The sequence below is a fragment of the Annulohypoxylon truncatum genome (genome assembly GCF_022578515.1).
Source record: "Annulohypoxylon truncatum strain CBS 140777 unplaced genomic scaffold F4807scaffold_16, whole genome shotgun sequence".
Lineage (NCBI taxonomy): Eukaryota > Fungi > Ascomycota > Sordariomycetes > Xylariales > Hypoxylaceae > Annulohypoxylon > Annulohypoxylon truncatum.
Window position 1 is genome coordinate 505,211 of NW_025953802.1, and position 26,264 is coordinate 531,474.

Here is a 26,264-nt window from a genome sequence, read left to right on the forward strand (position 1 = left end):
TAGTTCTACCATCATGGTTCAAAAAACAAGATATGCACGGATCCGAATGTCCACTAGTGGAATTAGTTTCAAAAGCCTTTGTTACCTCGGTCTTCACTCGTCAATGATAACCGCTTTTGCATGCTTCGTCCCGAATGGGTGGAACGCGAGAATGCTACGTAGTATAATTCCCTGCTCGACTATTTTCGTCTTACTAGGTATGTATAAGGTATCCTCGTCACCGCTATACGAGGAGACACGATGATGTTATCCTGACGATGGCGGCTTAGGAAAAAGGATAAGCAAAAAAGCAAGTGAAATCTAGGACTTAATTGATCGACAACCCTGGTCCCTGGATAACAATAACTCTTCAGCGCGAATACCCAGCTACTCACCTGACGATCGGTCCAATATGACGCGATATACGAAGCTCCTCCTGTAGGGTTCGTTACATCGTGATCCACGCTTGCGATGCAGGTAGTCCGTCGACAGTGCATGAAAGCCCAACTAGCGTAAGTTAGTATACTGAAGTATACCGCACTTAACTAGTGGGTCACGGGCTACATCCCGCTCTCGGCGTCACCTAGTCCTGGTCTAAGGATGTAAGGCGCCGAGCGTGTATAATATAACCCAGTATATATACTTATCTCTTTCTCGAACCCCTCCCGAGAACGTCGGGTCCATTTAGAAACATTGGATTGGGAATAACTGGATCTTATAGGACTTATATGGTGGCTAGATCTACATAGACTGGATATCAAAAGAAAACACGGAGGATTGGAAGCAAGGAAACACCACAATGGCTGTGCAATTATCCAAGGATACCCTCCGCGACCAGTTCGTAGGCAAGACACTGAACGATGTGGTTACGCCCCAAGTTGTGCTGGACCTGGCTAAAGTCGAGGCGAACTGCAACTTGATGCTCGAGGCTGCGGAAAGACTACAACTTAGCTGGCGAGCACATATCAAGACTCACAAGGTACACCCTCTCAGATCTCGAGTTACCTCACAGCTTATATTAAAGGATAAAGCTAATATAATTCAAAATACAGACAGAGGAGCTCACAAGACTCCAAGTAGGAGACAAATCCTCGTCTCCGGTGAACCTAATAGTGTCCACCATAATCGAAGCCGAGAAGCTCATCCCCTTACTCAAAGAGTACCAGGAGAATGGGCGGAAGGTCAACGTGAGCAGAACTTCCCCGCTCCCCGCTCCCCGCTCCCATCCACCCGGAAACCTATCTCATACCATCTACAGGTCCTCTACTCCTTCCCGCTCTACCCATCCTGCATCCCGCGCCTCGCCGCCGTCTCCGCGGCGCTAGGCGCCGGCGCGCTATCCGTGATGGTCGACCACACGGCACAAGTACCACTCCTCCACACCCTCCGCGCTTCCGCGGGACACTCGCCTCTCGTCTTCCTCAAAGTGGACGTCGGCGGGCACCGGGCAGGCGTGATTCCGGACACGCCCTCATGTTCCCAGTTAATCGACGCGCTGCTCGCGTCCGAGGCGGAGGGCGAGTCGGAGCTGCTAGGCGTGTACAGCCACGCGGGCCACTCGTACGCATCGCGGCGCGACTGGGAGGCCATGAACTACCTGTCGCAGGAATTCGAGGGCTTGCGGCGCGTCGCGGAGCAGGTGAAGGAGAGGCGGGCAACCGGGCGCGATCCCTTGGTTTTGAGCGTGGGCGCTACGCCGACGGCGACTACGATCCAGCATCCGGATTTGATGGGCACGGGCGCGGACGGTGACGCTAAAGCTGCGGGAACTAATGGGGATACCAACGGCGACGCAGCAGCTGCTGCTAACGGTACCAACGGCACCACCACAAACGGCAACACCACATCCCCGTCCCTCCTAACCCCCGTCCCAACAACGCACCTCAAAACCCTCCTAAAAACCCTAAAATCACGCACCTTCACCCTCGAAGTCCACGCCGGCGTCTACCCAACCCTCGACATCCAACAACTCTGCGCGCACGCGCGGGACTCCGCCACGCTAAACGCCTCCTCCATCGCCGTCACCGTGCTCGCGGAGATCTGCTCTTTATACCCGTCGCGCTCCCCCACTCACTCCACCGAGGCTCTCGTAAACGCAGGCTGCATCGCGTTAGGCCGCGAGCCCGTCGCCGACCTGGGAGCCGTGAAGGGGGAATCGTACGTAGGCTGGGGCGTGCTCATGCCGTGGGGCGAGCTGAGCGACACTTTACCGGCGCCGGGCCCGGGGTTCCCCGCGCAGCACGAGGGCTGGGAGGTCGCGAGCCTGTCGCAGGAGCACGGGATCTTGCGGTGGGCGGGGAAGGCGGAGGACGAGGTGGCGCTGCGCGTGGGCCAGCGCGTGCGCGTTTGGCCGAATCACTCGTGCATCACGGGCGCGGCGCACGCTTACTATCTTGTTGTTGACTCGCGGAATGCGGGGAGGGAGGACGAGATTGTGGATGTGTGGGTGCGGTGGAATGGGTGGTGATTCTAGGCGTCTGAGACCAGTTCATATATATAGGTAGTTATAGAAAAGATACGTAAGAAAAAGGGCAGGGAGGGATCAGGGGGTTAAGGGGTAAGGAGGGCGATTTAGGGGAACGATTTGGATACTTAAAAAACAACATCTAGCTCTCTTGGACATCTGGATGAAAATTTCACTCTCGATTTTGCTTTTCTCTTGCGGTCACAGAAAAAAAGCTATTCCCTGTTCCTATTTTTTTTGTCCCTCTAAAAGAACAAACGTGCCTAAGCCTGCCTACCTACGTTGGGCTATCTACCGACTCCGGACGCCTGGGGGTGAGGTGGGAGATACGTAAAAGCTCCGCCTCCATCAAAGTGAATTCGCAACAACAAGATTGAAGGAAGTTCCGCGGGACGGTTCGGGCGATCTTGACGATTACTTACATCGCTTATCGACGATGCCGGCGCCGTTCTCCTCGTACTCCTTGCGCGAGATCCACATTTGGTGGAATGTTCCCAAGCTCGCCAGGATGCTTCCTCCTATCCAAGCACCGAAGCGTCTCTCGGTAGTGAGTCCAGCAGCGTGAATCTTGACCTTCATGCCTGGGTAAATGGTCGATAACTCCTGGTTAAGGCGGTCATTGAATCCATTTAGCAGGCTCGAGCCTCCCGTCACCACGATGTTTCCTAGAAGGTTAGGTCGTAGGTCTACATCTACTGCATTGACGGCGGCCTTGATCAACTCAGGGATCGTCTGGGCCTTGGTGACGGCCTCGCCCGTCGGTAATGCACCCGTCCGCAATGCGGCCGTCTCGTCCCACATGCCCTCCGAGACTCTGTATCGTTGCTCTCTCCACATCTGATTCGAGCCGTTCGGCATCTCAAACACGCGGCCGGGTTGGGTCTTAGCCAGTTCCTCATTATTGAGAAATCTACCGGGGCCTCGCCAGACCTCGACGACCGATTCCTTGAACTCGGTTAGGAGGCGCTCCTCCTCGTAAGCTCGGAAAGATGGATGGAGATCGAAGCCGAACTTGCGCAGCGTAGCCTGAGCTGGCGCGCCTGCGTCCACGGGGGTCTTGTTCTCGATCATGTAAGACGGGATGATGTCAATTTTCGGGTCGCTGTTCTCCCATAGGGTTCGGATTTGTTGCGACAGCCATATGCCTCCAACGGGCGACTTCTGGATAGAGCGCTTCAGGATCATGCCGTCGTGAACAGCGGTGACACTCGTATTCGCGCCTCCTACATCGAGCACCAATGCCGAGGCCTTGCCAGCCGCAAAGGCAGCGCACACGGGTGTTCTCGATAGCCAGAACGCAGGGCATCCCCAGTTCTCCATAGCGATTTCGATGGCTTTCTCTCGTGCCTTACCAGTGTTCCACGGCGCTTCGGTCATCAACAGGGGATTCTCAGCCAATGGCTTCTCCTGTTCTTCGGCGTCTTCCATCGCGATGTCTCCCTCGCCATCTTCGAAAGGATCGTTAAGCCCGTTCTTACTGGGTGGCGTAGGCCTTTCGCCTTGTAGACGCTTGATGAGGACGTGCTCCCACATTTTAGTAGCAGTGTCCCAATCTTCAACTATGCTCTCGGTGCGCGACATGTAGTTTTTGACCTGGAAGCCGGCGCGGGGAACCAGGTACTCGTCGCCGAAGACCTCATGGTCGGTGGCGCTGTCGCCTTCGCCGGATTTGAAGCTGCCATAGAAAGAGGGTATGACTGATTTAGGAACATCTTCGCCGGCGAAACCTGCTCGGGTGTGACAGTAACCGGCGTCGAGGACGAGGGCCGATACTTCATCTGGTGGGGCGCGGGCGCGTTAGTATAAAGCAAGCACATGCAATCAGTTATAGAGTATAGAATAAGCTGGAGCTGGAGCTAAAGACGAGGCTTGTACTTACCACCGCCATAAACATCGAGGGGCTGTTGCGTATTGGGAAGTGGTTGTTGAGCCATGGCGTCGGTTCCCAATGGTAAGGAGCGGATGGAGGTGGCAAGGAGATGAAGTTTGGTGGGATTTGGGAATCGGCGAGTACTGAGGGCAACCTCGAATTTTTGGTCGGTCGCGTTCCAGGTGAAGCTTCTCTTTCCTCTAGTCGCGCCTGTGGCTGGTAACGCGGGCTGTACCTGAACCTATATCTTGTGGCTGGGGTAAGTGGGGGTCGCGCTAAGGGACCTAGGAATCTTGGTACCCCTGGTCCTCCGCTAATACGTAATGTGAACTTTGGAACGGTTAACTTTTATAAAAGCTCCTACGCGACGGTCAGGACACAATTGAAAAAGTATGCATAAACTACAAACAATGGTTCAATTTGTTAGAAGATATCACAGCTGGATTATCAAAGAATTCATATGATACACACCTAGGTATACGAGCCAATATGTCGCTCATTTCGGACGAGGAAGACTTCCTCTCAGATGATCAGTCCGACCTATCATCTTCTAGCGATGAGCCATTGCCTCCACCTCCGCTACAGCAGAATTACTTCGCTCCTCCATTCTATGGGAGACCTCCAACACCATTGCCTCCATCGCCGTCCTTGACATCGCTACTTCGCCCCTCGCGGCCTACCACACCCGATGCCTCGGACGACGAGCTCGAGCCGGTGCCGCGCGCATCCCCAAAGGTGCCCACGTACGAGTACTACGGCTTCGTCTTATATCTCTTCTCATCCCTGACTTTCCTCATCTACCTCCTGTGGGCCTACCTACCGTCGCCGTTTCTACACGCCTTGGGCATATACTACTATCCTAACAGGTGGTGGGCCTTGGCCATCCCGTCCTTCCTCGTCATGCTTATAGTATACATCTACGTCGCGCTCGCGGCCTACAACACGGAGATTCTGACTCTCCCCTTGACTTCGCTGGAGACGATCGTGGATGAGGCAGCTAAGATCGCGACGATCGATAGTAAGGGCAGGATACGGCTAGGCGAATCTAAGAAACCCATCCCGGAGGAGAAGGCTAAGCAACTCGACTGGAAGAATATTTGGAACGAAGGCACGGACGCCGTTATGGATGTGCCCCTTGCCGGCGTTTGCGAAGTTCTATATGGTGATTTGGAGGATTCGGAGGACGACGAGCAATTCGAAATACATTGATTTCTATGTTGTTACGACACTAGATATTGTGGACAGCGATTTGAATCATTTTTGAAGCGTTAAGAGCACGTTTTTGATTACGAGTCCATTTGAGGCGAGCAAGCCTGACTAAGTCTCTGATCTCGATCACAAGCCTAGGGCCGGTATTAATATCCCAGATAAAAGGCTTTGCAGTCTGGGTACCTTTGATCTTGAACAAGGTGACATATATCGAGTTCAAATCACCTGTCTTTCGCCAAGACTAGCAAGACCTCCATACCTCCTGCGTAAAGGATAGTGAAGGAGTCATGGCTTCAGGTTCCTTCGTTGAAAAATAGACAGGATGGAGTCAAGACCTCAACCACCCTCACCAATCAACAACGCAAGTAGCACACCCGGGAATATCACTAACAGCCCTCACCTCATCTTTGTCATTAAACACACCCTGCGTCTCTAACAAACCCTCCGGCAACCCGAAATCAATACTCTCCACCCCCCGTTTAGCCGCCCCGTAGTATTCCTCCGGGTTCGATTCCGGGTAGAACAAGTAACTGCGCAGGTCGCTCAAGGCCTTGATCTGCATAGCGTTCGCCGCCATCAGTTTGGTCAGAAGGGCGTCGGCGACAACGCCCTGCGTGGTGTTCAGGGCATTGTTGTCGGCGGCCCGCTTGCTCGCGTCGATGTAGTGCTTGTCGATGCGGCTGCGGTCCGTGTTCAGGTTGGCTTCCATGAGGTTCAGGGAGAGGGCAAGTTTGGCCCAGGTTGGGGTTAGTGCGGCGAGGGTGCTAGTCGCGGAGAGAATGAAGAGGGGGGTGGAGGAGCGCATTTTGATTTGCAAGTTTTGGTATTTTGCTGAAGATACGATTGTAACGAGGATGCTGGTAAAGGTTGGGTATGGATTTCCACTCGATCTTTGCGGGAGATTGAGGTCGGATTTATATCTGAGGCTCCACTAGCTATCCCATGATATAAAGGACAATACCTGCAGTTTACTATATCTTGCGGCGACATAAACGATTCCGAGCTCGAGCCGTTCTCGACTGTGACCTTAGAAACAGCTCGAATCCTCATAAGCTGGGCAGTACGTTTGAGCTATAGGCTAAATTCTCGCGACCTTTCGATATACGTGGTGTCTAGGGCCGTGGACAGGATAGGATAAATTCGACCCACGTTTACCATGTTACTAAGCCAGAAGCCACCATCCTTCTTTCTAGAACAATAGCCTACGCCATGGAGTGAACCCCATATGAGCTGCCGATCTACCTAGAACACCACTCGCCTATCTTCTATCCAACCTTAGGACCTGTGCCACATCCATACTCGTAGTAGGGTTGCTTCGATTTCCGCCTTATAAATGTGGCTGCGCTGCTGCTACGGAGGTTGACTGCTTGGTTGGGATGGTTTACGACCCCGCGGATAGAAACTTGTCCCTTATACCGAACAAAGATATCATTGTATCATCTTGGCTCTTTGAGGGGTTACTCGCCGTGCGGTACCAAGTAATATTAGGGGATAAAGACGTTCAAATCGTAAAACCACTAGGTTTCTAACGTTATGCCTAGATATAAAAAAGGAGCAAAAGTAGATCATACCAACCTATTCAAACGGACCCTCTGACGTATTTGAGCTTCTCCTGACATCCGGGAATTTTGTTAGGAGAGCACACAGAACAAGGAGAAATAATCGATTCTGAGCTGCTCTTCTACTCGGATTAAGAACCAAGGAGATACGCATGCTACTGTTGGTATTATCAAAAAAAAGATTCCCCGTTTACGAACGAAATGTGCAGTTCAAGTGCGTATTTTAACGTTCTCTTCGACTAGATATCTCATCTCCTCATTCCGCCAAGGCCATCTATACGGTATCTCGCGAATTGATACCTGATCTGGACGACTACCTATGTAGGTTCCCATCCGTAGAAGTGGGAGACGGAATAGTAGCGATAAAATTCCGGTTTCTGACTGTTGTAGGATCTTGGAATCTTCATTGCTTTACATGATTCGGGCTGAATAGACGGCTCTTAGAGGTCGCCATTCTCATACTATTCAGCACACAATAACGACGTTATCATAAATAAACATGTAGGCAAAAGCGTCGTTTTCATACTATCAAGCAGAAGTTAGTCTCATTTCACTCCGTATCCAAGCTTGGGCATTACTACGCAGGAAGATGCAGCACATCTTTAGGCTCATCATCAGCTCATTCACTCTCCGGAATTAGGCCCCTATTCCTGGAGATTGCCGTGGCTTGAACCGAAGGCGCCGACAGAGTACACCATTTTCACATAAAATATCGAGATATTTGGCTGGACGTCCAATGTTGATACAGGTATAACTTGGCACAACAATCTAGTACATCATAACTCGCGTTATCACAACAATCCTTACCAAAGACCATTAGCTCGTTCTTGAATGTTCTACTTCTATTTCTGTTGGCTACTGCTAGGTATCACCTAGCTCTGCCTACCCTAAGCTCCCGAGCACCCGCTCAAAATCCGGCCGCCCTTTCGAAAACTTACAACTGGCCTGACTATTTACGATAGTATCTTCCTCGCTAATAAAGAAAAACCCCGTAGATGTCTGGTTCGAGGATAAAGCGGCGTGCTAGACACAGTCTTCCGCGTAGGAGAACGTAAGTACCTAGGACGCCGGGGATCCCTTTCGTCTCCGCAACCGATATGTCCAACCTTCATTACTCAGAAATGACGGGTCCGTATCCGCCGAGTATCAATTCGTATTCAAACAGTACCTCTCGGTGAGTAAGCCGAAGCCTCCCAGTTCCAGGAGAGGGTCCGTCCACAATGGTTTCGCATAGGTGGCAGAGACCGACAGAATACTTTCGCAAAGCCCAAACCGAAGAACGAAAATTGGAATCAGCTAGTTTTGCGAAGCGGGATTTACGTAGAGGCTCGAAATATCCTCGACGTCTTTTTTGCTCAACCCCTTCCCCGTCTCCCAAAGACACAGGATCTTCCCGCGCTGACAAAGACCCGACGTCGGCGACGAGGCGTCCCTCCGCATACGCTCCTTCAGCCGCACCACGATCTATGTTCAAAATAAGGCGGTAAGGCTTACTTGCACTGCGCCTTCGTCGGCGACCTATACTATGTAGGTATGCAGAAAATGATGACGTCTCCGATAATGTACAACGTCATCCCGTACCACCGTCAACAAGCACGCAGGATCTGCGCAGCATAGCCAAGACATGTCTCATCCGATTGGCTGTGTCCCTGGATCAAGAGGCGCAGCTAAAGCTTACCTAGACAGGTACTGTAGTACTATCATAGGCTGTAATATACATTGCCAAGACAATGACCTGCATATAGGGCTGCAGACTTGCATATTTTCTTTGATTCAGCTGCTGCGCTGCGGTATCTGAAACCTGGGAATGTGATAGATCGGTAATAATTGCCTAGACAACGTACCTAGCTAGGTACTGGATATAGAGTAGAATAGTATTAATTAATTAAAGATTAATAGTTAGATAAGATGTATACTAGATGAATTAAATATTACGTAGCCTTCTTTCCCTCGCTTGTTATATACCCATTTGTGTCCTTATACGTTACCTGTAAATGCAGTAGTACTACTCTGGAAGGGATATCTGTTCCGTCTACGGGTCTCCGAAGTCGAAGGGATTAGCTAGACCCCGTTTAAGGAGCTTCTAACTACGGTCTACTGAAGCCGAAGTCGAATTCGTTGACTGATCGTGTTAAGGGAAATCTAGCAAGTAGGTATCGTATGAGTAGCTAACGTCCGTACATTTTGTGTAGACCATCCATTCCATTCCGTTCCGTTCCTTTCCTTTCCGTATTTCCTGCAAATGCAAACCTAATCGACCTATGCCCTAAACGCCTGACCTAGAAGTCGATTTGCCACACCGGAGGAGTTAGTTGTGTCATTCAATGCCCGTACATTGGAATGCTGCCCCTCTGCCATGCAAGTAGAACTTTGACGTATCCCTACAAGGCAGTGTGTGACCATAATGTTGTGACTTTCTCCCATAGTACAAGTTCCCTCCCATGCAAAACCCTCCTAAATGCTTTCCTGGATAAGGACACTTTCGTCCCGATTCAATGCGATGATATGCCCCATGTCGTGTTCTCATGTGATTTTCATAAAAGAAAAAAGTAAAGGAAAGAAAACGCGACCAGGCGTGGAAAAGTGTGTGAAAAAATTATGGACAATGAATCGAAAGTTGAATATGTGCAGTTGAATTGAACGCGAACTGGCTCGGTTGGTAAAGGAAGGGGTATCATAAAAGAATAAACCGAAACGTCGTAAGTGTCATGATCCTTCAAGGATTAAGATACTTGCGCGCTTTAGGACTGGTCGATCCGGCGTGCCTGTCCTGTCGCTCGCGCCTTCATGAACTTAGAAATTGTAGTGACGGGGACAACGTTTGTAGGTGCGGCTGAAGTGACACTGATTGAGGCAGAAGCCTGCTCTGCCGCCGACGAGGCACTGGTCGAAGCCGAGGCCGAGGCTGAGCTTGAAGTCTGCTGACCACTTCCAATTGCATTAACGGTAACGGTCTTCCATGCTGTGGTTGTCATGGCGGCTGCGGTAACGGTGACTGTAGCGACTCCACTCTGATGGCCCTTGTGCTTCTTGGTCGACGAAGAGGTAGGGTCGGCAGAACCAGTTGCAGTCACGCCAGACGTAGTGGTGGCATCCGAGCCTTGAGTAGAAGTTGCGGCGCTGCTCGGTCCTGGTAGAGGGGAGTGAGTACCGATGCCGAGACCAGTAGCCTCGAACTGAGTGGCAAGCTGAGATTTAATACCGGCGCTCTGGATCTTGTTGTTGCCGGCATACTTGACCTGAGCGTTCTTGGTGCTATTCTTAGAAGGACCAAGTTCGATCTCGGCACACGAAGTGTAGATTTCGGTGGTGTTCTGAGTGTCGCTAGTGATGAGAGGCCAGTCCCACACCCACATGACAGTGTAAGTGCCAGAGTCGGGAAGATCTTCCGGAAGTTGAAAGTCGGTCTGGCAGTAAAGCTCCTCAAGTCCGTGCTCGTGGAAGCGAGTGGCGTAGATAGGGATGGCGAAGTTGTGGCCGGCGTTCTGGTAGCACTGACCGTCGTCGTAGTAGTGGGTTGCAAGAAGCTTGCCCTTACCGTTTCCACCCTTACCATCGGCAGTCCACGAGTTGAGAACATCGTTAATGCCATCAGAGTCCTCGTGGTTAAGAGTGCCGTAAACGTTCACGATACCATCTCGGTAAGGACGAGGAGTCAGGTTTGGCTGAGTGACGTGGCCGTTCTCTTGGTAAAGCATGGCGACATAGTCTCCAGAAGTTGCGCTGAGGCGGTTGACCTTGTCGTAAGCACCGGCTTTGGGCTTGCAGATAGCTGGGTTGGTTGCCGTGTTCAAGATCTTGTTCTGGGCCAAGCTGTCGTTGAAGTCGGGAGCTGATCGATTCATGTAGCCGATGGGATAGCCCACACTGCCGGTGAAGGCGCCGGTAAGGTCGATTTGGCGAACCTGCTCGACCCAGGAGTGGGCGTGGACTGCGGGCGCGGCAGCAGCGAGGAGGGCGACGGTGGTAAAAATGCCGTTGGACAACATCTTGAATAAGTAGATTGTAGTAATTTTTATGAGACCTTGTCTGAAGTTGACTTGATCTGTCTCGCCTGCGAGAAGAGAAAAGAAAAGAAAAATAGAACGCTAGGAGTTTGAAGTATGTATGTAGAAGGAAGGTGTAGGAAATAAGTTTTTATGTCTTAGGAATTGAAGGATATTGTTCGATAGGACAACGAAATTGTAGTTAAATGGATTCAGTGTTTTCTAGAAAGAAGAAGAATGATTAAGTGAAGTGAAGTTGGTCGACTTGCGCAAGAAGAGAAAATACGAATTCGTAGGCGGATTTCCAGATGGACGAATAACTAAGGCGCGTCGCCGCAGGCGAGGTCAGGCCGACTTGTCAAATAGAAATAGGTAGAACTATCTTCTTTGTCAAGGGGCAATAATGGTATGGTGTAAGAGAGTGAACAATAGGCCTCGTTGTTGAACAATCGACAAAGGTGAACAAGTCGATTTGTTTTATCGTTTTGACGAGCCCGCGTGAACAAAGAGGCGTGAGAAAGTGAACTAGTAGAACGAGTAAGTCGAGAAAGTAGGTGGGAGGCGCCGTGAATTTTGATGTGTGAGATGAAGAAGGTTTGGCGATGGCGGCAAGGTGAGTTTTAGGACCCACCAACAAGGTGAACGATAGGCGAGACTGGCTGATTATAAACGGCCAGTGCCATGTGACAAGGTCTTTTAATCAGTCGTTCACCTTGTCCGTTGATCGATATACTGAAAGTAGGCGTAGGATGTAAATTGTTAGTTAACTCTTGCCTCTCGACTTCCAGTGAGTCAACCAGCTCAAGTGGTACTTAGGATGGGAAGTTTGGAAAATATCGACGCATGTGAGTCAAAAAGTAGTGGTACCCTAAGATCCAATCTCAAGTACCTAACCCTAGTAGAGATAGCCGCTTGATTTGTCTAAGAGAATAGAGGACTATAGTATTGTTTCGTACAGTGTACCATATGCAAGCTTCATGCATAACATGGGACTTCGATTTCTGGAACACGGCGGCCCGCGGCCGTATGATATAGCCAGACAGGCCATTAGCTATAATTTTCTAGCCTCATTCTAGCATGTGAGGGTTCTAGCCACTCAGCTACAGATTCTATGTGATAAGTTCTCTGCTAAGGTTGGTAAGATGGATAGCGTGGAGTAATTCTGGTCTGGGTCTACGGAAGTAGCGTTGATGACGAGATATACGATAGGCTGACATTGTTTGTAGCGGCTGTTTTGTTTGGAATGATGGCTCATGCGCGCCAGTAGACGGGAAGCGGATCTATTTCCTGTATACATACTTAGTATAGGTAATCAAGATGGATGTGAGTAGAGCATGTAAAAGTATGTGATTTACGTGATTTGCGTGAAAGGTTGGGTTGAAGTCCGGAGGTGGCAGGGGTGTTTGTGGCACTAGTGGCACAAGACTTTTAGTATGGGTATGTACACAGTACAAAAGTGCGGGATCTTATCAGGGTTTGTTGAGGAATGATAACGATAAGGTTATGTAGTTTTCTAGCGTCTGGCCGGCAAAAAGTGACTTTACGAGTCTTAATTGGGAAATACTCACGTGGTATCGAGAACTTGCTCAACCTAGCCCAACCATTCGGCACCAATTCTCCATTCTCCACAACATCTAAAGCACGGTCTCCGTGTTCCATTTTTCCTATTCTTTGCATCACGACCAATCAAATGACGACTCCCACCCCAGCTCGCGACGAAATGCAACCGAACCTCATTGCATTGAGAGGCTACCAGAAAACCACGATGCGGCGGCTCGCCAGCCATGCCCGGTTTTCGCTGCCCATGGCCTTTCTTTCGTGACCTAGGTAATCTCCATACCCGAAGCCTACAAAATGACAGTAGCAGGATTCATTGCGGTGGCTGTCGCATCAGTCTCCTAGCAGACGAACATGGCCGACACGGTTGGCTGCATTGCCGCCGTCTTGGCAAAAAATTTGAGCACATATCCGCATTCTTCTTCTTTCCTCACCGGCTTCTTCAATTTCGATACCGCCCATTGTCTCGTGCTCCTGCTATAAGCGCCGTACCTCGAAAATTACAGGACTCTTTTTACCCGTGTCAGAGTAGATACAAGCGATACCTCCCTAGGTACCTAGGTAAATACCTAATAGGTAATTGCATGTTCGCTTTGTCAATTGCGCGTGTAACCATTAAGCGCCGCATTAATTCTGAAACTACGCCGATAGCCTTTCCTTGGCAAAGGGATAACCTTAACTTAAACACCCTCCCGGGAGTATAAAGGCCCCATCATCTCAAGTTCAAAGTCAAGGTTCGCGTTAAGCACGTAGACACGGTATTATACTTTATACCGACAGGCAATTTCTACATGTGAAAGCCCCTGAAGTCCTCACGCATGAATGATTGACTAAGATGCTTACCACTTTGATACAGTTTATTGTCTTTAACAATAGAAGGTCTTTTCTTGGTCCCCCCTACCATAGGTGATGCGATTCCAAAGCTGGAACTGTCATCCCAAGTCTCCTATCTCAGCCCTGAAGAATATGGGGTAGTAGTTAAACAAATCCAGACGACTTCTCCGATATCTGCATCTCCACCGTTTCATATCGTCACCCTTGTACATATCGTTGCGTAATCGACACAAGCACCCTTGTTAGTCGAGGCGATCGCCCATTCGTTTTTAGCGGTTTTAGTGTCCAGGGCTGCCAGGGGTAAGAAAATCACCACCATGTTGTCGATCCGCGCGGTAGCATCGGAGAGACAACGAACTCCAATTGAGAAGTTCAGGAAGTTTCAGCTTGCCAAGACCTCACGATGCTCCCTTGCCATCGCCAAGCATTCGATCATGAAACATCAGATCTTGCAACATCGCTTTATCTCTCCGAGTCGGTCGGACGTTTAGTCGATTAGTTCTATCCTGCTGTCGTAAGCCTAATTTAACGTGTTACATTTGATTTTAAGTTATCTTCGTGGTTCTCGTATACCTACCTCCTATATAGTATCTTGGTCCGATGTTTTGAGAATCATCCTAGTGGAACGATGAAACAATGTCACGATGCCAATCAACAAGCACGTATTTAACATTTGTAATCACGAGTAAGTAATACACCGAAAAACTGTACTGTAAATAGTATGATATGTATTGTATATCCAAAAAGCCCCTTTCCTTGCCATACCCTAATTTTCCCAATCCCAAAAAGCCAGCGGAACTTGATCAAAGTCCGAGGGAAACCAAAACCCAAACCCCTATACCAGTCAACGCCCCTTGAAAAAAGCCCCGATATATAATACAAATACAAATACGAGTGTGAACAATGGAATCAACACCCTATAACCCGTGCCGAACTCCAAAAAACTGGCTGGCGCCAATGTGTAGACCGTAGATCCGATGTAGATAGGTAAAATCGCGATAGCAAAAGAAGATAGCAGCAGTGAGACAGGGAGATCATCACAAGAACCCTCTCCCATCATCCATAACCGCCGTCGGCGCATTCTGCTGTCCGTGTCCCTGTCCCCGACTCACGCTCACATGCGGGTGCGGATGCGACAGCTTCCGCATAGAAGGAACGGGATACACCGTATCCTCCTCCGCATCCGCGCTCTCGGCGCGCGAGCGCTTCCGTCCCGCGACCTGCTGCGCCGCGCCACCGCCGCCGTGATGCTGCTGCTGATGATGATACGCGGACCGTAGCGGCGTCAACCCCGTCCCACTCCCACTCCCACTCCCAGCATTCCCCATATTCAGCGAGAAATCCTGCGTATCCACGTCCCAAGCAGCAGCGTGCTCACCGCCCTGCCACGCCCAGGGGTCCGGGTGCACCCCGGAAGAAGATTGCTGGTGCGGGTGGTGCGTGTACTTATCCTCGCTCCAGTGCCCGGTGCTTGCGCCGCTGAGGCTATTATCGCGCGAGTCCTGGCCGACGACGCTATTCGGCGCCGTAGCCCACAGCGGCTCTCCGGCGCCCGCGCTGGTAGTCGCGCTCGTCAGACCCGCGGTGTCGGCCCAGGTCACGCCATATGCGGGGTTCCAACCCGTGCTACTTCCTACACCCATTCCGCCTACTCCTACGTCGAGACCTAGACCTCCTGTCCCGTGGGCCGCCGTCCAGTCCGTTCCCGTCGGGTCCTCGTACGTCGAGACGGGGACCCCGAGGCCGGAGAGAAACGGATCTGTGCTGCTGTTGCCGGTGTTGTGGTTGTGGTTCGCGGTGGCTGGTATCTCTGTCGATCCAGCCCCGCTCGTCCCGTCCGATATGAAGCTGAGGTGATGATGCAGCGCAGAGTCCGCGCTGCCGCTTCCGTCAAAGCTATGTGGATAGCCGCCCGTCAGTGAGGCCGTGGGTGGCGGCGTGACTAGCCCGTTGTCGAACCCGTCTAGTAAATCCAGGCCCGGCGGGATATGTGCATGTTGTTGGTGGTGCCCTTGCCCATGACTTTGATTATGGCTCTGGTGCTGACGTGAGTGTCCCGGCAATGTAGTAGGCACTGGCAGCGGCGCATCGTATACCGCGCTCAGATTCTCGTGCATGGCCGCGTGAACGTGGGCCTGGTAGCCGGGATTGGGCGACATGACGCTGTCACGAGAGACAGACGGGGCGCCGGTCTGGTACGCGCGCTGCTGATGATACTCGGATGTTGGATCGACTTTGGTTAGGAACTTCCAGTTTGTGCCTGCGGCCACGGTGACCGTCTTCCCCTTGTCGTCCGTGTGTTCATGCACGGGGGTAAACGTCCATAGGACAACAGCACGCCGTGTCCATCCGCGCTTGCTGCCCTCGTTGCTGGTGGTGGCGGAACTTGTGGTGCCGTCATTGGGTGCGGACCAGATTTCTTGGTACATGGCGACCTGAGACAGGAGCTCCTTAGGCGTTGGCATTTTTGCGCCGCCCGCCTTACTAGTGGCATCATCCTCTTTCTTCATCGCACGGTCACCACGGGAGGGCCGCTGCCCCTTGCGTGACTCTTGTTCGCGCGCCCTTCGCTCCCGCTCCGCAGTGACGTAAGGGGCTAGCTTAATAAATGTGTTAGCCCAGCTTGCAGCCGGGAACGGGACGCCAATGGTGTCCCTGCTGCCGCGGGATGCACAATCGCATCTGCCGACGCCGTTGCATCCCACGCGGTGCGAGACAATGACCTCTACTGGATTGCTCCGATCCCAGAAGTCAGGTTCCGATCCGGAGATGTGCAGCTCATCCGGCTTCATGACCGAGGTCACCGACCGCCAGCTGTGGTTGTGCAGCTCGGGGCGGTTGATCGAGAGTTCGACCATGCCATTGAGCTCCGAGCCGTCGGGAAACTTTGATGTCGCATGCAGATCCAGTGTCACCTCGAACTGGAACGTGTCGCAGGGCCCGACTACGCAGCGAGATGATCGCTCGTCTGAGGGGTGCGTGTCATCTAGCGCCGAGAGAAGTTTCTCCTTTAGCTCTGGAAATTGGACGTCCCATCTGTTGGAGATGTCCTTGATGGAAGAGGACTCTTTCTGTGAAATTGATCTGGTGTATTCATGCAGAAGCACAGTTGGTTGGTCACCGTTTCGAGGTAAGTCTTTGTAGTCCTTGCCGTCGTTAAGCTTAAGATGGGGGTAGTCAGACTCTCCTAGCCAATGGCCGTTGGATGTATAGCCCGTGACTTGTTTTTTAGTTGTTCCGTCGTCCATCTTGACGTGCTTCTCCTTGAGGCTAACCTGGGACGACGAAACGAAGATCCAGCATTGTTTTGGACGCAAAAATACATCGTTATCGGCGCTTAAGAGGCGAGCGAAATATTCGTAATTGGGCCGTTCATCCGGTAAACGCCCGTCGGCTATGGATATTAACACCCTGTTGTTCTTGAAGGATTCGGTGTCATCATCATCCCTTATTAATTTTCTGTCTTCTTCCTTGGCATCCCTCTTGCTTGGGAAGATGAAGTGGACTTGAGAGATGGTTAGCTGAGTACTTGCTAAAATGTAGTTGGCATTAGAAGCCAATGATGTTACTTACAAGTGACTAACGTGGCGAAGAAGCCCTTCAGAACTTGAATGTGGCTCGATACCTGTTTTCGTCCTCGGTACATAGGATGAGGCTTGCCATCCGGACCTTTCTCCCTCTGTTGTCTGTTCGGGATAACCTCACCGTTCTGGGGAGGATGTAGCAACCAATGGTAGATCCATAGGTATTCTGTGATGAGCATGTTTCGCCCATATAGAATAGTCTTCGAGCTGAATTTCTTCCGGCCCATCTGGGGAATTAAGAGAAGGGCTATCGACAGAGTTAGCATTCGTACCATAAAGCCCGGAAATTAGACATCAGTAAGAGGCATTACTTACCATCGAGAAAGGCATCTTCTAACCATAAAGGCCATATTGGTTGTTCCTTTTCGAGCTCCTTTTGCATTACTTTATTACGATAATCGGCGAAATGTTTGTACGCGTAGATGGGGTTCTTGCTACCCCTCGGATAACCCATTGGTGATTCTCGTAATGATACATCTCGGTGTAAAGAACGTCCGCCTCGAAGGCTTGTCCCGTAACTCGAGGTCAAAGCCTGCGTAGGGACTATAGGTGGTGTTGGTATAGGATGAAGAGGTGGTGATAAGGAGTGATTACAAAGCGCTAGAGCAGCAAGATTATGTGGTTGGATATTGCCCGTAGATTCACCAAGCGGCGTTCGCGTTATGGGTATTACTTCGTGATCTGTCTCGTACGCATAGTCTGATGCTGGGGAGTATCTCTGAGAAGGAAGGACAGCTCGTGGGTGCTCCATCTTGAACGATAGTGTGACGAAAGACAAAAAGAATGCTTCATGAAAGGAGCGAGAATTCAAGAGAATGCCTCGAGAGACCTCAAGAACGTTGGGAAGCAGAACAAGATATGTGGAAAGGAATGGCAGTGGCAAAAGAGAATGCCTATTACTATTAAGACTAGAGATGATATCTTGGACGAGGGTATTGGTATGGAAGAGAGGATCATCATATCTTATAGATATCTCATTGCTGCTCTGTAGCTACTTGACTATCTAGGAGGACAGTAATAGATGTGCCCTGGAGGAACATCCAAGCCCTAGGAGCCCCTCCTAGGAGGCTTTCAAGGGCGCCTTGAAGAAAATGCTCCAAATAGTATAGACGCCATGATCTACAAGATCGAGATAAGAAGATAGGTGCTTGACGTCTTCTGTATGGGGTGCGCGCAGTTGGCACGCAAGGAAACTAGGAACAAGGTGATAACGAATAGCAGCAATAGACTCACGGTGGGAATGCACCAATTTCCTATTATGGAGACGTCCTCTAGCCCTTCTCGGGCCGGTCGTCGTTGAAACCCTCGTGAGGTTTGCGGGGGGAATGTGACTTTGATTAACGTACCCATACAAGATCATCGAGTCTAGGACCTGTAGACATTTAATCGGGAGGGGTTTTCGAAGTCACTCAAAGGAGGGGTGGATTCTGCAAGCTATTGCAGTGCCGAACTCCTGGTGTCAGTCAAGCGGCCCCAGATTCGCCAATGCAGCCCTCTCCTTAACAAGGGATAACGCAACGAACCACCACCCCCTAGCTCCCAACGTGGCAATCGCTACACTCCTTCAGTAGCATAGTCAGGCACGGAGCCAGAAGTATAGACATTAATTACTCGTTAGATCTCCCCTTCGTCCTCATCCCCTCCTAGATTAACCTTTTTGCGACCTCCCCCTGTGAGCTGTTGCAGGGCCATTCTGCTAGCTTGGCCGCCCACCTTCTTCTGCATCTTTGCGATTTCCTCTTCTGGATCAATTGCTTCTGCTTCTGCGTATTCAAGGATAAGTCTTCGTCCCAATAAATGGGTGTCTTGTAAGGCTAGCATCGCAGACTCTGCCTCCTTTGGAGAGACAAACTCTGCGAAAGCAAAACCTTTACTAGTCGCATTGAACTTTTTGGGTATGCGGACTGATTTGAGCTGTCCGTACGTGCTTAGAAGTGTCCGAATATCATGCTTGTTAGTTTGGAAGGGGACGTTCTTAATTACGATCTTCGTCCTTTGGTTCGCGGCCTTCTTCGCATTGTCCTCTTGTCTCCGTTCTTCAGCAGCGTCGCGTCCACGATGCGAAGCCCTGACTTGAAGTTTGTGTGCCCTGAGAGAATGGCCGTCCATGACCTTCAGAGCCGCTTCAGCAGCTCTCTTGTCGGCAAACGAGACGAATCCAAATCCCATACTCAACACTTGGCCGGGTTTCTTGGGATCTTTTTTAGTCTTCACTTGAGCAGATCTGAATCCCTCGAGATGCTTGAATTCATCTGCAAGTTCCTGGGTAGTAGTATCCCAATGGAGGTTCTTCACAAATAACGAGGTCGACTCGACCGGTTCTTGGCTGTCTTGTTCTAGCAGCTCTGACGCAGATAACTTCTGTACGCCACTAGACTCCTTGCTAGTTTGGGACGCATCATTTTGCTGCTCCGTACCAACGAATAAGTTCTTTGGTGCCTTCTCGAGAAACAATATGGATTCCTTGAATCGGCGGTATGCCAACTTTGTGAAAGCCGTCTTAGCCTGAGGACCTTGCGCAAACTGAACAATGGCGATTGTCCCCGTGGGTGGCATGAGCACTTTGAGCACCTGCCCGTGCTCTTCAAAGAGCGCCCTGATCTCCTCAATCGAAGTGCCGTAAGGGAAGTTTTTCACTAAGATAGCTGTATCACCTCGCGGACCTGACTTGAAAGCATTTAGATCAACGCCATTGGCTACTAAATAGGCTTTTGTGTCTTGAATCGTCGAGGTTTCGGCGATCGCTTGCTTCACGGCCGCATCAGAATTGGTAGGATCGAGCAATTCTGCCTTGGAAATCCCTAAACGATCAGCAACCGATGCATTCACGGCATCCTGACTCATGTAGAGCGAGTTCCAGTTGAATCTGGACTCCGCCGCCTTGGCTCTTTTCTTGATGAGATTCTGCTGCTTCAATGGCAACTTAGACAGTGCGAACTCGTCCAGATTATGATCACGTTTCGCCGAAGCTGGTAAAACGTGAAGGATCCTCCCCTGAAAGGAAGATCGATCTGCTTGGAATGCTTTTGTTGCATCGTCTGGACTAGCAAATAAAACAAAGCCGATTCCCCGATTATTGCTAGAGTCTTTCATTGGCACGTGTACCTATCGTCATTTTAGCAGGAATGAAAGGTAGTTAACTGGCGGAAATTAATGACGAAGGGATTATTCTCAGATACGAAGCATCTACTAAAATACTGGCCCAGACTTCTCATCATATACCTTTGGTATAAGCTGTCCCTATCTGGGGTTCATCATAGAAAGCAATAACAAAAAAATAAGATAACGAAAAAAATCAGGAAAACCTTACCTCTTCAACGACACCGTATCGCTCAAAGTACGATCTGAGATCATCCTCGGTGGCTGAATAGGGTAGATTTCGGGCGAATAATCTTTTCGTCTTGCGGACAGTATCGATATCGTCGTCTTTTGATTCTGCAATGGGCTCATCTGGTTCCGAATGCTGACTTCGATCATCCATATCTCGATCTTCGTCCACAGTTGCATCGATAACCTCGGGCTGTTCTTGCTCTTGGTTTGGTGATTTGGATGATGGGTTCGCTGAGGACGCGGCTGTAGGCACGACATCTTCATCATCAACCAAATCAAGCAACCTATTTGTCCGTAACCTTAACCAGTCGTCATCCGTGGCAGCAGGTACATGAGTCGCGGCTTCGGTAGAGATAGGTGCGTCTGGCAACGTTTGTTCTATGGGAGGATCCTCAGCCTCCTCAGCTTCCTCATGGGGTTGATTATCCACACCGTCCACCACACTTTTTGACTGGTTCATGCTCTCTGAGGTTTGGCTTTTCTTTCGCCGGCTTGGTACGACCTCGTACTCATCGTCTGACCCTCCCTCGTCGACAGCAAGCGCTGCATATTTTGCAGGAGGCTCGTCTGTGGGTTCCGCGCCTATTCCATGTATTGTGCTTGCAGAAGCCTTCGCGGGTTGCATAACATTCAAGTACTCTTGTAGTTTGGGGTCCGATTCGTCGAGGGCATCCCGCTTCCTCTTCTTTGCATTGTCAGTGGTTACTTCCGATTCCGAAGACTGTTTGGTAGCCCGGGATATCTCCGTGCTAGCCTTTAGTCCACTTCTTCTTTCTTTGGCCTTGGACAACGATGGATCTGCGATCTGCAAACAATGTTAATACAATGCGATCAAAGTTGCGATCGACCCTACTGACAGGTTTTGCTAATTCGACGGTTATCTTGGACATCCGCACGAAGGTGCGATTGAAATATTTGACTGCAGCAGAAGCCTCCCGCGAGTCCTTGTAGCCAACATATCCAATCCTTCGATGGGGTATCAGCTTGACGTCTGTGATATGACCTTTCGATGCGAAGTGCTTGCGCAAGTCGGCCTCGTTGAGATTTGGTGGCAGACCTTTTACGAAGATTCGAGACGAATCCATGATGACATGTGGTTGATTTAGTTGTTATGGGCTTATCAGAGGCTGGTAGAAGTGTGAAAAGGGTAAGGTTGTCCGGTGGATGTTTTGTGAATGGTTATTAAATCTACACATTATGGAGGACAATGAGAGGCATAACAAAATCTAGAGGGTCAAAAAAAAAAGTTCCCAATTTTCGTATCAGAGAAAATTAAACGGTTATCATCACGTGATGGAATATATCCCACCTGCGGCTCTTCAGCCCCACTTCCCCCATGATTCATTTTGTGATTACGTAAATCAGCTGGATGGCCTGTGCATTTACGTTCACCAATAGGGACGAAAGCATTGACAGGGTTTATGTAATTCTCAGGTCCCAGGAACCAATGACAAGGGATCGTCCAAACAAAACCCGGGATTGGATTTCGATGGACAAACGCGACCTTGGGCACTAGCCAAATCATTCACCATACAGACCGACCGTCAACAAAACTCCATTGCTTACCTGACATTTTCCACTCAACAACCTTGGAGACCTTGAATCCCAATCCCTGCGCTTAACTGCGGTATCGTCAATTTTCGCACCGTCAGTATTTTGCGATTGAATCATTGATTCGGGTATGTTTGTCGTATTTTTAATCTTGGTGCAACTCTCACCTATATACAGAGCCTTGTTTGCTAACCGTCGTACCTATAATAGAACCGATTAATCATCACACCGTCGACGTCGAATCGAGACCATGGCTGAGCAACAGTCTCCCCCTCCGGCTGGAAGCCGCGACAAGCTTGAAGGTCCGTTGCGTCGCTGAATCACAAATGGATCGTTTAACTGACTAATCCCTTCGATTTATAGCTCAGATCAAGTCGGCGGATATGGTCAGAATCATTGAATAATAAACGAGGGTTCGATATGGGCTAACTTACAAGTTCAGACTGAGGATATGCAACAAGAGGCTATCGATGTCGGTATGTATCAACATTAAAGGGTGTGCGTATCCATATTCTATTCTGACGTTATGTGAACAGCTCAGGAAGCTATGGGCAAGTACACCATCGAGAAGGACATCGCACAACACATCAAACGCACGGTAAGCCCGTCTACGAAACCTAATCCTCTGACATCATTGTCGCTTTCAGGCAGAGTACTAATTCTAGCATACTAGTTCGACGAACGAAAGGGCCCGACTTGGCATTGCATAGTGGGACGCAACTTCGGAAGCTTCGTCACTCACGGTATGTCCTCCTTGCCACCAACAATATCCACCTGGTTTCATATTATGGGCTAACGACGTTACAGAGACGAAGCATTTCATCTACTTTTATCTGGGACACTGCGCTATCTTGTTATTCAAGACGCAGTAGAGCTGTGACTCTGGAATAAGGGATCTAGTTGTACCTCTCGGACTCCTTTCCCACTATGTCAGAGTCTTAGCCGCAGTCGCCCGTAACATTCGTAACATGCGACGACGTGCACGATCGTCAGGATTGCAAGGACAGGAATTTCAAGGGCACGAATTCGGTGATTACTCAACCCCTTAATGTTGCTACTTACGTAGTTCGGTCACAGCATCGAATTGGGTTGATGTACGCTGGTCATCTCCATAAATCGTCAATAAAGAAGACATATGGGTATACGAAAACGAAAGATGTGCAATGTGAAAGCATGCAAGGCTTACCCAGATTCAGATGTTTCATATAAGTGCAGTAACGAACTTTGAATAGCCACGCCAGCAAGGACTATTCGCGAGGTTTCTTTTTTCCTTTTTCCATTGCTGCTGTCTCCAAGTGACGCGTATACATAGGATATGAAATTAATTCTGTGCGGCAATGTAGCTTTGCAGGGTCCCCTTCCCGGGGACCAGCAGCGGGTAGAAACATTAAGCATTCTGTATATCTCCGGGTTAAATACACCTAGAGATAGACCAGGGGTACGAGATTAGCCAACCCTCAGTGACGTCTTTCCAAGGCGTGTCCTCAACTCAGTCTCCCGAACCTTTTACAGATGTGTAAAAGTCGGGCGAATGAGTATGGACCGATTACGGTCCACGGATCGGCACTCAGCACTCAAAATCTTGTGACGAATAACAAAGCACGACAGAGCGCATGCTATGTGGCGCCTCACTTGATCACGACTTGTCCTTATTAGGGTTCTATTATCATAGCGTACCAACATAAGAAAACAGAAACTATCACATGGACGAGGCCCTTTTCAATGTGTGTAGTCCAGGGTCAGAAATACGTAAGCACAATATATTGCGTTGCGATGTTTCGTTTAGTAACTGAGTATAGGAAAGTCTATTCCGTGTTACTAAATAAGGTTTCCAGATTGGCATTGCGTGGACTAAAGAGGGGCTAGTAACATAAACCTGGGGTTTTTCGTACCGACCTAAGGTATTCCAAGGTATGAATGTATTTTTCGCCTCGTGATGTGTTAAGATGTACAAAACAATCATACCACGGGAGAGGAACCATAGCTCCCCCGGTGTCGCACTACCGAACCTTGCGAACTTTATCTATCACATTCAACTACATATACTATACATACTAAGGTTCCAAGGTTCTTGCATGGTGACCACTGCTGTCCTTGATTGTCCTTGGTGTCCATGGTGTCCCTAGTACCTGCCCACCTACGGACGCAGGTAGGAGGTATCCATATTCTGTTCAGGTGATAGTCAATCGTAAGAGAGAGGGAAAAAGTAAAAAGGGCCTCAATCCAAATTCCAATTCCGCCTCTTACAAAGCTGCAAAGTCGCACACCACCAACCTCTCTTCCCGAGTTCCGTCCGCCCGTCCACCGGCCTGGATGGATGGATGTGACAAGGGGATTCGTCGATGTAGGTACGGCATGATTGGAATGAATATTTCGCCGATTCAAGAGGGGAACCCATCCGATTCAACCGTGTATGCTTTGACCGTCGACCATAAAACTTATACCGTCCATCGCTTGAGGCTACTGATCTTGGTAAGCGAAACCATTTCAAGCCGTGCCAAGCCAAGCTATTCATAGGTAAGCAAACAAAGTTCCTGAACGACTAGCCAGCTGCTAGCTTAAGAAAGTACTGGAGCGTGCAGACCGTGCCTTAAGTATGGGAACTCGAGCACGCAGTACTAGGTATGCAAGAGCTTAAGGAGGGGCGAGGTGGTGTAAACCCGGTCTATCGAGAGCTACACTGCTGCTACCTTCATGACACCCACCAGTTCATACACTAATATTACAGCAGCCAGTCCGGAGAATCCTGTAATTCCATCTGGAGTTATCGGGCCTAGTGGGATGGATCGAGGGATGTGACAGCGGGGCGTTCGGACAATCTCGAACAAGAGCTTGCATTCCCGCAACCCGCTTCCTTCCACCTACATGTGTCCAATAATAATCTTTTATTAATTCTGCTTACCTAGGTACCCGTCCTCCGCATCGTCAAATTGGTGCAGGAGGAACAATCTCCTTGTGGCTCCGCCATCGTCACGAAACTTAGCTCTGACAGTCTCGTATTTATTTTGCTGTCAAAATAAATGTATGAAAGACTCATAGATCTGCCAAGGACATATTTCTACATAGTCAAACCTTCGAATAATTCGACAAGAGGAATATGTTGTCCTGGAGAAATAGTCTAGGATCTAGAACACCGAGGAGCTATTGTGGACTCTCAATGGTAGGAGTTAAACCGCATGTGTAATAGCCTATAAATCGTATCCGCTTTCTGTCCCGACTAAAAGCCAAGCGTCGGCCGAACTGAGATCGTTTCCGTCATAAGTTTGGAGGCACAGCATTGTTTATGAGGGAAATTGGGCATAGCAAGAAAAATATCATGCCGACTAAGCCTGATTATGGCATCTAACCTTAAGTAATCGACTGATAATCCTGATAATCTGGCGTATAGATCTCGCTTTTCGGACCTTACGGCTTGTTTCGAGACGATGGCCACGCACAGCAATTTAGCTATCGAACTTCTCTGCAAGACGCCCATCCGGGATTCGTGGATGAAACCACAGGTAGATTGGGGAAGGGTGTGTACCTATGTCCCGTACGTAGGCCGTAGGTCGTCGTAGGTTGGTTGACTTAGCACGAACTGGCTGGCGAAATCCTCCCGCACACAATGCCGGGCCTTCCAGCGCAGATGTCGTTGTTGCAACGCAACGCACCGCATCAACTATCCAATCTCGGATGGCTGCTGGCCGCATCTACGCACTGTACGATGGGCTCTGCAATTTGTCTTGATATGACTAGTGACGACATCTTAGCTTTTCCCCGGAGGATATGTGTGTTGGGGCGAGTCTCCCGATAACGTGGAAAGCAATGATTTGAGTAATATATGATCTTCCGTATTCGTCAACAGCGGGGACAGCAATATGGGCGGAAAGCTGAAAGGGCAGTCCTATGTGTCCTATGCTACCTCTTACGCTACCCAAGTAGGTCACCTACGTATGGAAATACATTAGGATGTGTGAAGAGGATGTGTGGGGCAGAACGCCACGCCCATGTTACCTACCCAGACGGAGATTCCAATTCCTTTCGGTCGTCGGCCCCTCGTGGCGCTTCTAGCCCGTGCAGATTCTCGCGTGGATGACCTGCAGCTAGTTACTTAGCAAGCGAGAGCGATGGGATGAGGACCGTGGCACGTAGCTGATATCGCACCGTGCCCATACATACCTCTCGACCTACCTACCTATCCAAACATAGTAGGTAGATGTCACGATGTGAGAGATATTGATGACAATTACTACATATCAAGGTATATCCATCGACATGTCGATTTCCGGAATAGTTACCACGATGAATAGTAGTAACAATATAATAAAATAGTCTCTTATAGTATTAGCCTTGAGCGTGCTT

The 26,264-nt window shown here is 49.8% G+C and overlaps 8 protein-coding genes across 8 annotated transcripts; 3 read left to right on the plus strand and 5 right to left on the minus strand.

The window, feature by feature from the left end:
* Positions 1 to 627: 627 nt before the first annotated feature.
* F4807DRAFT_88634 (putative serine dehydratase domain-containing protein) lies at positions 628 to 2,526 on the plus strand. Its single transcript, XM_048003605.1, has 3 exons — positions 628 to 958; positions 1,032 to 1,166; positions 1,238 to 2,526. Exons 1-3 carry the CDS (start codon positions 779 to 781, stop codon positions 2,444 to 2,446), a joined length of 1,524 nt encoding a protein of 507 aa, XP_047854258.1. The 5' UTR covers positions 628 to 778; the 3' UTR covers positions 2,447 to 2,526.
* A 331-nt stretch (positions 2,527 to 2,857) lies between these two features.
* F4807DRAFT_460484 (Actin/actin-like protein) lies at positions 2,858 to 4,377 on the minus strand (the record flags this gene model as incomplete). The annotated part of the gene is made up of 2 exons (XM_048001533.1): positions 2,858 to 4,221; positions 4,323 to 4,377. 2 exons carry the CDS (start codon positions 4,375 to 4,377, stop codon positions 2,858 to 2,860), a joined length of 1,419 nt encoding a protein of 472 aa, XP_047854259.1.
* Positions 4,378 to 4,643: 266 nt separating this feature from the next.
* Positions 4,644 to 5,695, plus strand: F4807DRAFT_88696 (PIG-P-domain-containing protein). Its single transcript, XM_048003606.1, has one exon. The coding sequence runs from the start codon at positions 4,803 to 4,805 to the stop codon at positions 5,520 to 5,522; it is 720 nt and encodes a 239-aa protein (XP_047854260.1). The 5' UTR covers positions 4,644 to 4,802; the 3' UTR covers positions 5,523 to 5,695.
* A 173-nt stretch (positions 5,696 to 5,868) lies between these two features.
* On the minus strand, positions 5,869 to 6,327 carry F4807DRAFT_460486 (uncharacterized protein; the record flags this gene model as incomplete). Its single annotated transcript, XM_048001534.1, has 1 exon — positions 5,869 to 6,327. The coding sequence occupies one exon, from the start codon at positions 6,325 to 6,327 to the stop codon at positions 5,869 to 5,871; it is 459 nt and encodes a 152-aa protein (XP_047854261.1).
* Positions 6,328 to 9,728: 3,401 nt separating this feature from the next.
* Positions 9,729 to 11,616, minus strand: F4807DRAFT_88701 (uncharacterized protein). The gene has a single exon (XM_048003607.1). The coding sequence runs from the start codon at positions 11,068 to 11,070 to the stop codon at positions 9,823 to 9,825; it is 1,248 nt and encodes a 415-aa protein (XP_047854262.1). The 5' UTR covers positions 11,071 to 11,616; the 3' UTR covers positions 9,729 to 9,822.
* A 2,799-nt stretch (positions 11,617 to 14,415) lies between these two features.
* F4807DRAFT_88712 (uncharacterized protein) lies at positions 14,416 to 17,947 on the minus strand. Its single transcript, XM_048003608.1, has 3 exons — positions 17,358 to 17,947; positions 17,032 to 17,289; positions 14,416 to 16,963 (listed from the first exon to the last, which is right to left on the minus strand). Exons 1-3 carry the CDS (start codon positions 17,791 to 17,793, stop codon positions 14,496 to 14,498), a joined length of 3,162 nt encoding a protein of 1,053 aa, XP_047854263.1. The 5' UTR covers positions 17,794 to 17,947; the 3' UTR covers positions 14,416 to 14,495.
* Positions 17,948 to 18,529: 582 nt separating this feature from the next.
* Positions 18,530 to 21,586, minus strand: F4807DRAFT_88716 (RNA-binding domain-containing protein). The gene is made up of 3 exons (XM_048003609.1): positions 21,230 to 21,586; positions 20,353 to 21,177; positions 18,530 to 20,147 (listed from the first exon to the last, which is right to left on the minus strand). Exons 1-3 carry the CDS (start codon positions 21,455 to 21,457, stop codon positions 18,657 to 18,659), a joined length of 2,544 nt encoding a protein of 847 aa, XP_047854264.1. The 5' UTR covers positions 21,458 to 21,586; the 3' UTR covers positions 18,530 to 18,656.
* Positions 21,587 to 21,994: 408 nt separating this feature from the next.
* F4807DRAFT_88755 (dynein light chain type 1-domain-containing protein) lies at positions 21,995 to 22,950 on the plus strand. Its single transcript, XM_048003610.1, has 7 exons — positions 21,995 to 22,051; positions 22,134 to 22,225; positions 22,287 to 22,309; positions 22,366 to 22,399; positions 22,460 to 22,521; positions 22,597 to 22,666; positions 22,731 to 22,950. Exons 2-7 carry the CDS (start codon positions 22,174 to 22,176, stop codon positions 22,793 to 22,795), a joined length of 306 nt encoding a protein of 101 aa, XP_047854265.1. The 5' UTR covers positions 21,995 to 22,051; positions 22,134 to 22,173; the 3' UTR covers positions 22,796 to 22,950.
* Positions 22,951 to 26,264: the final 3,314 nt, after the last annotated feature.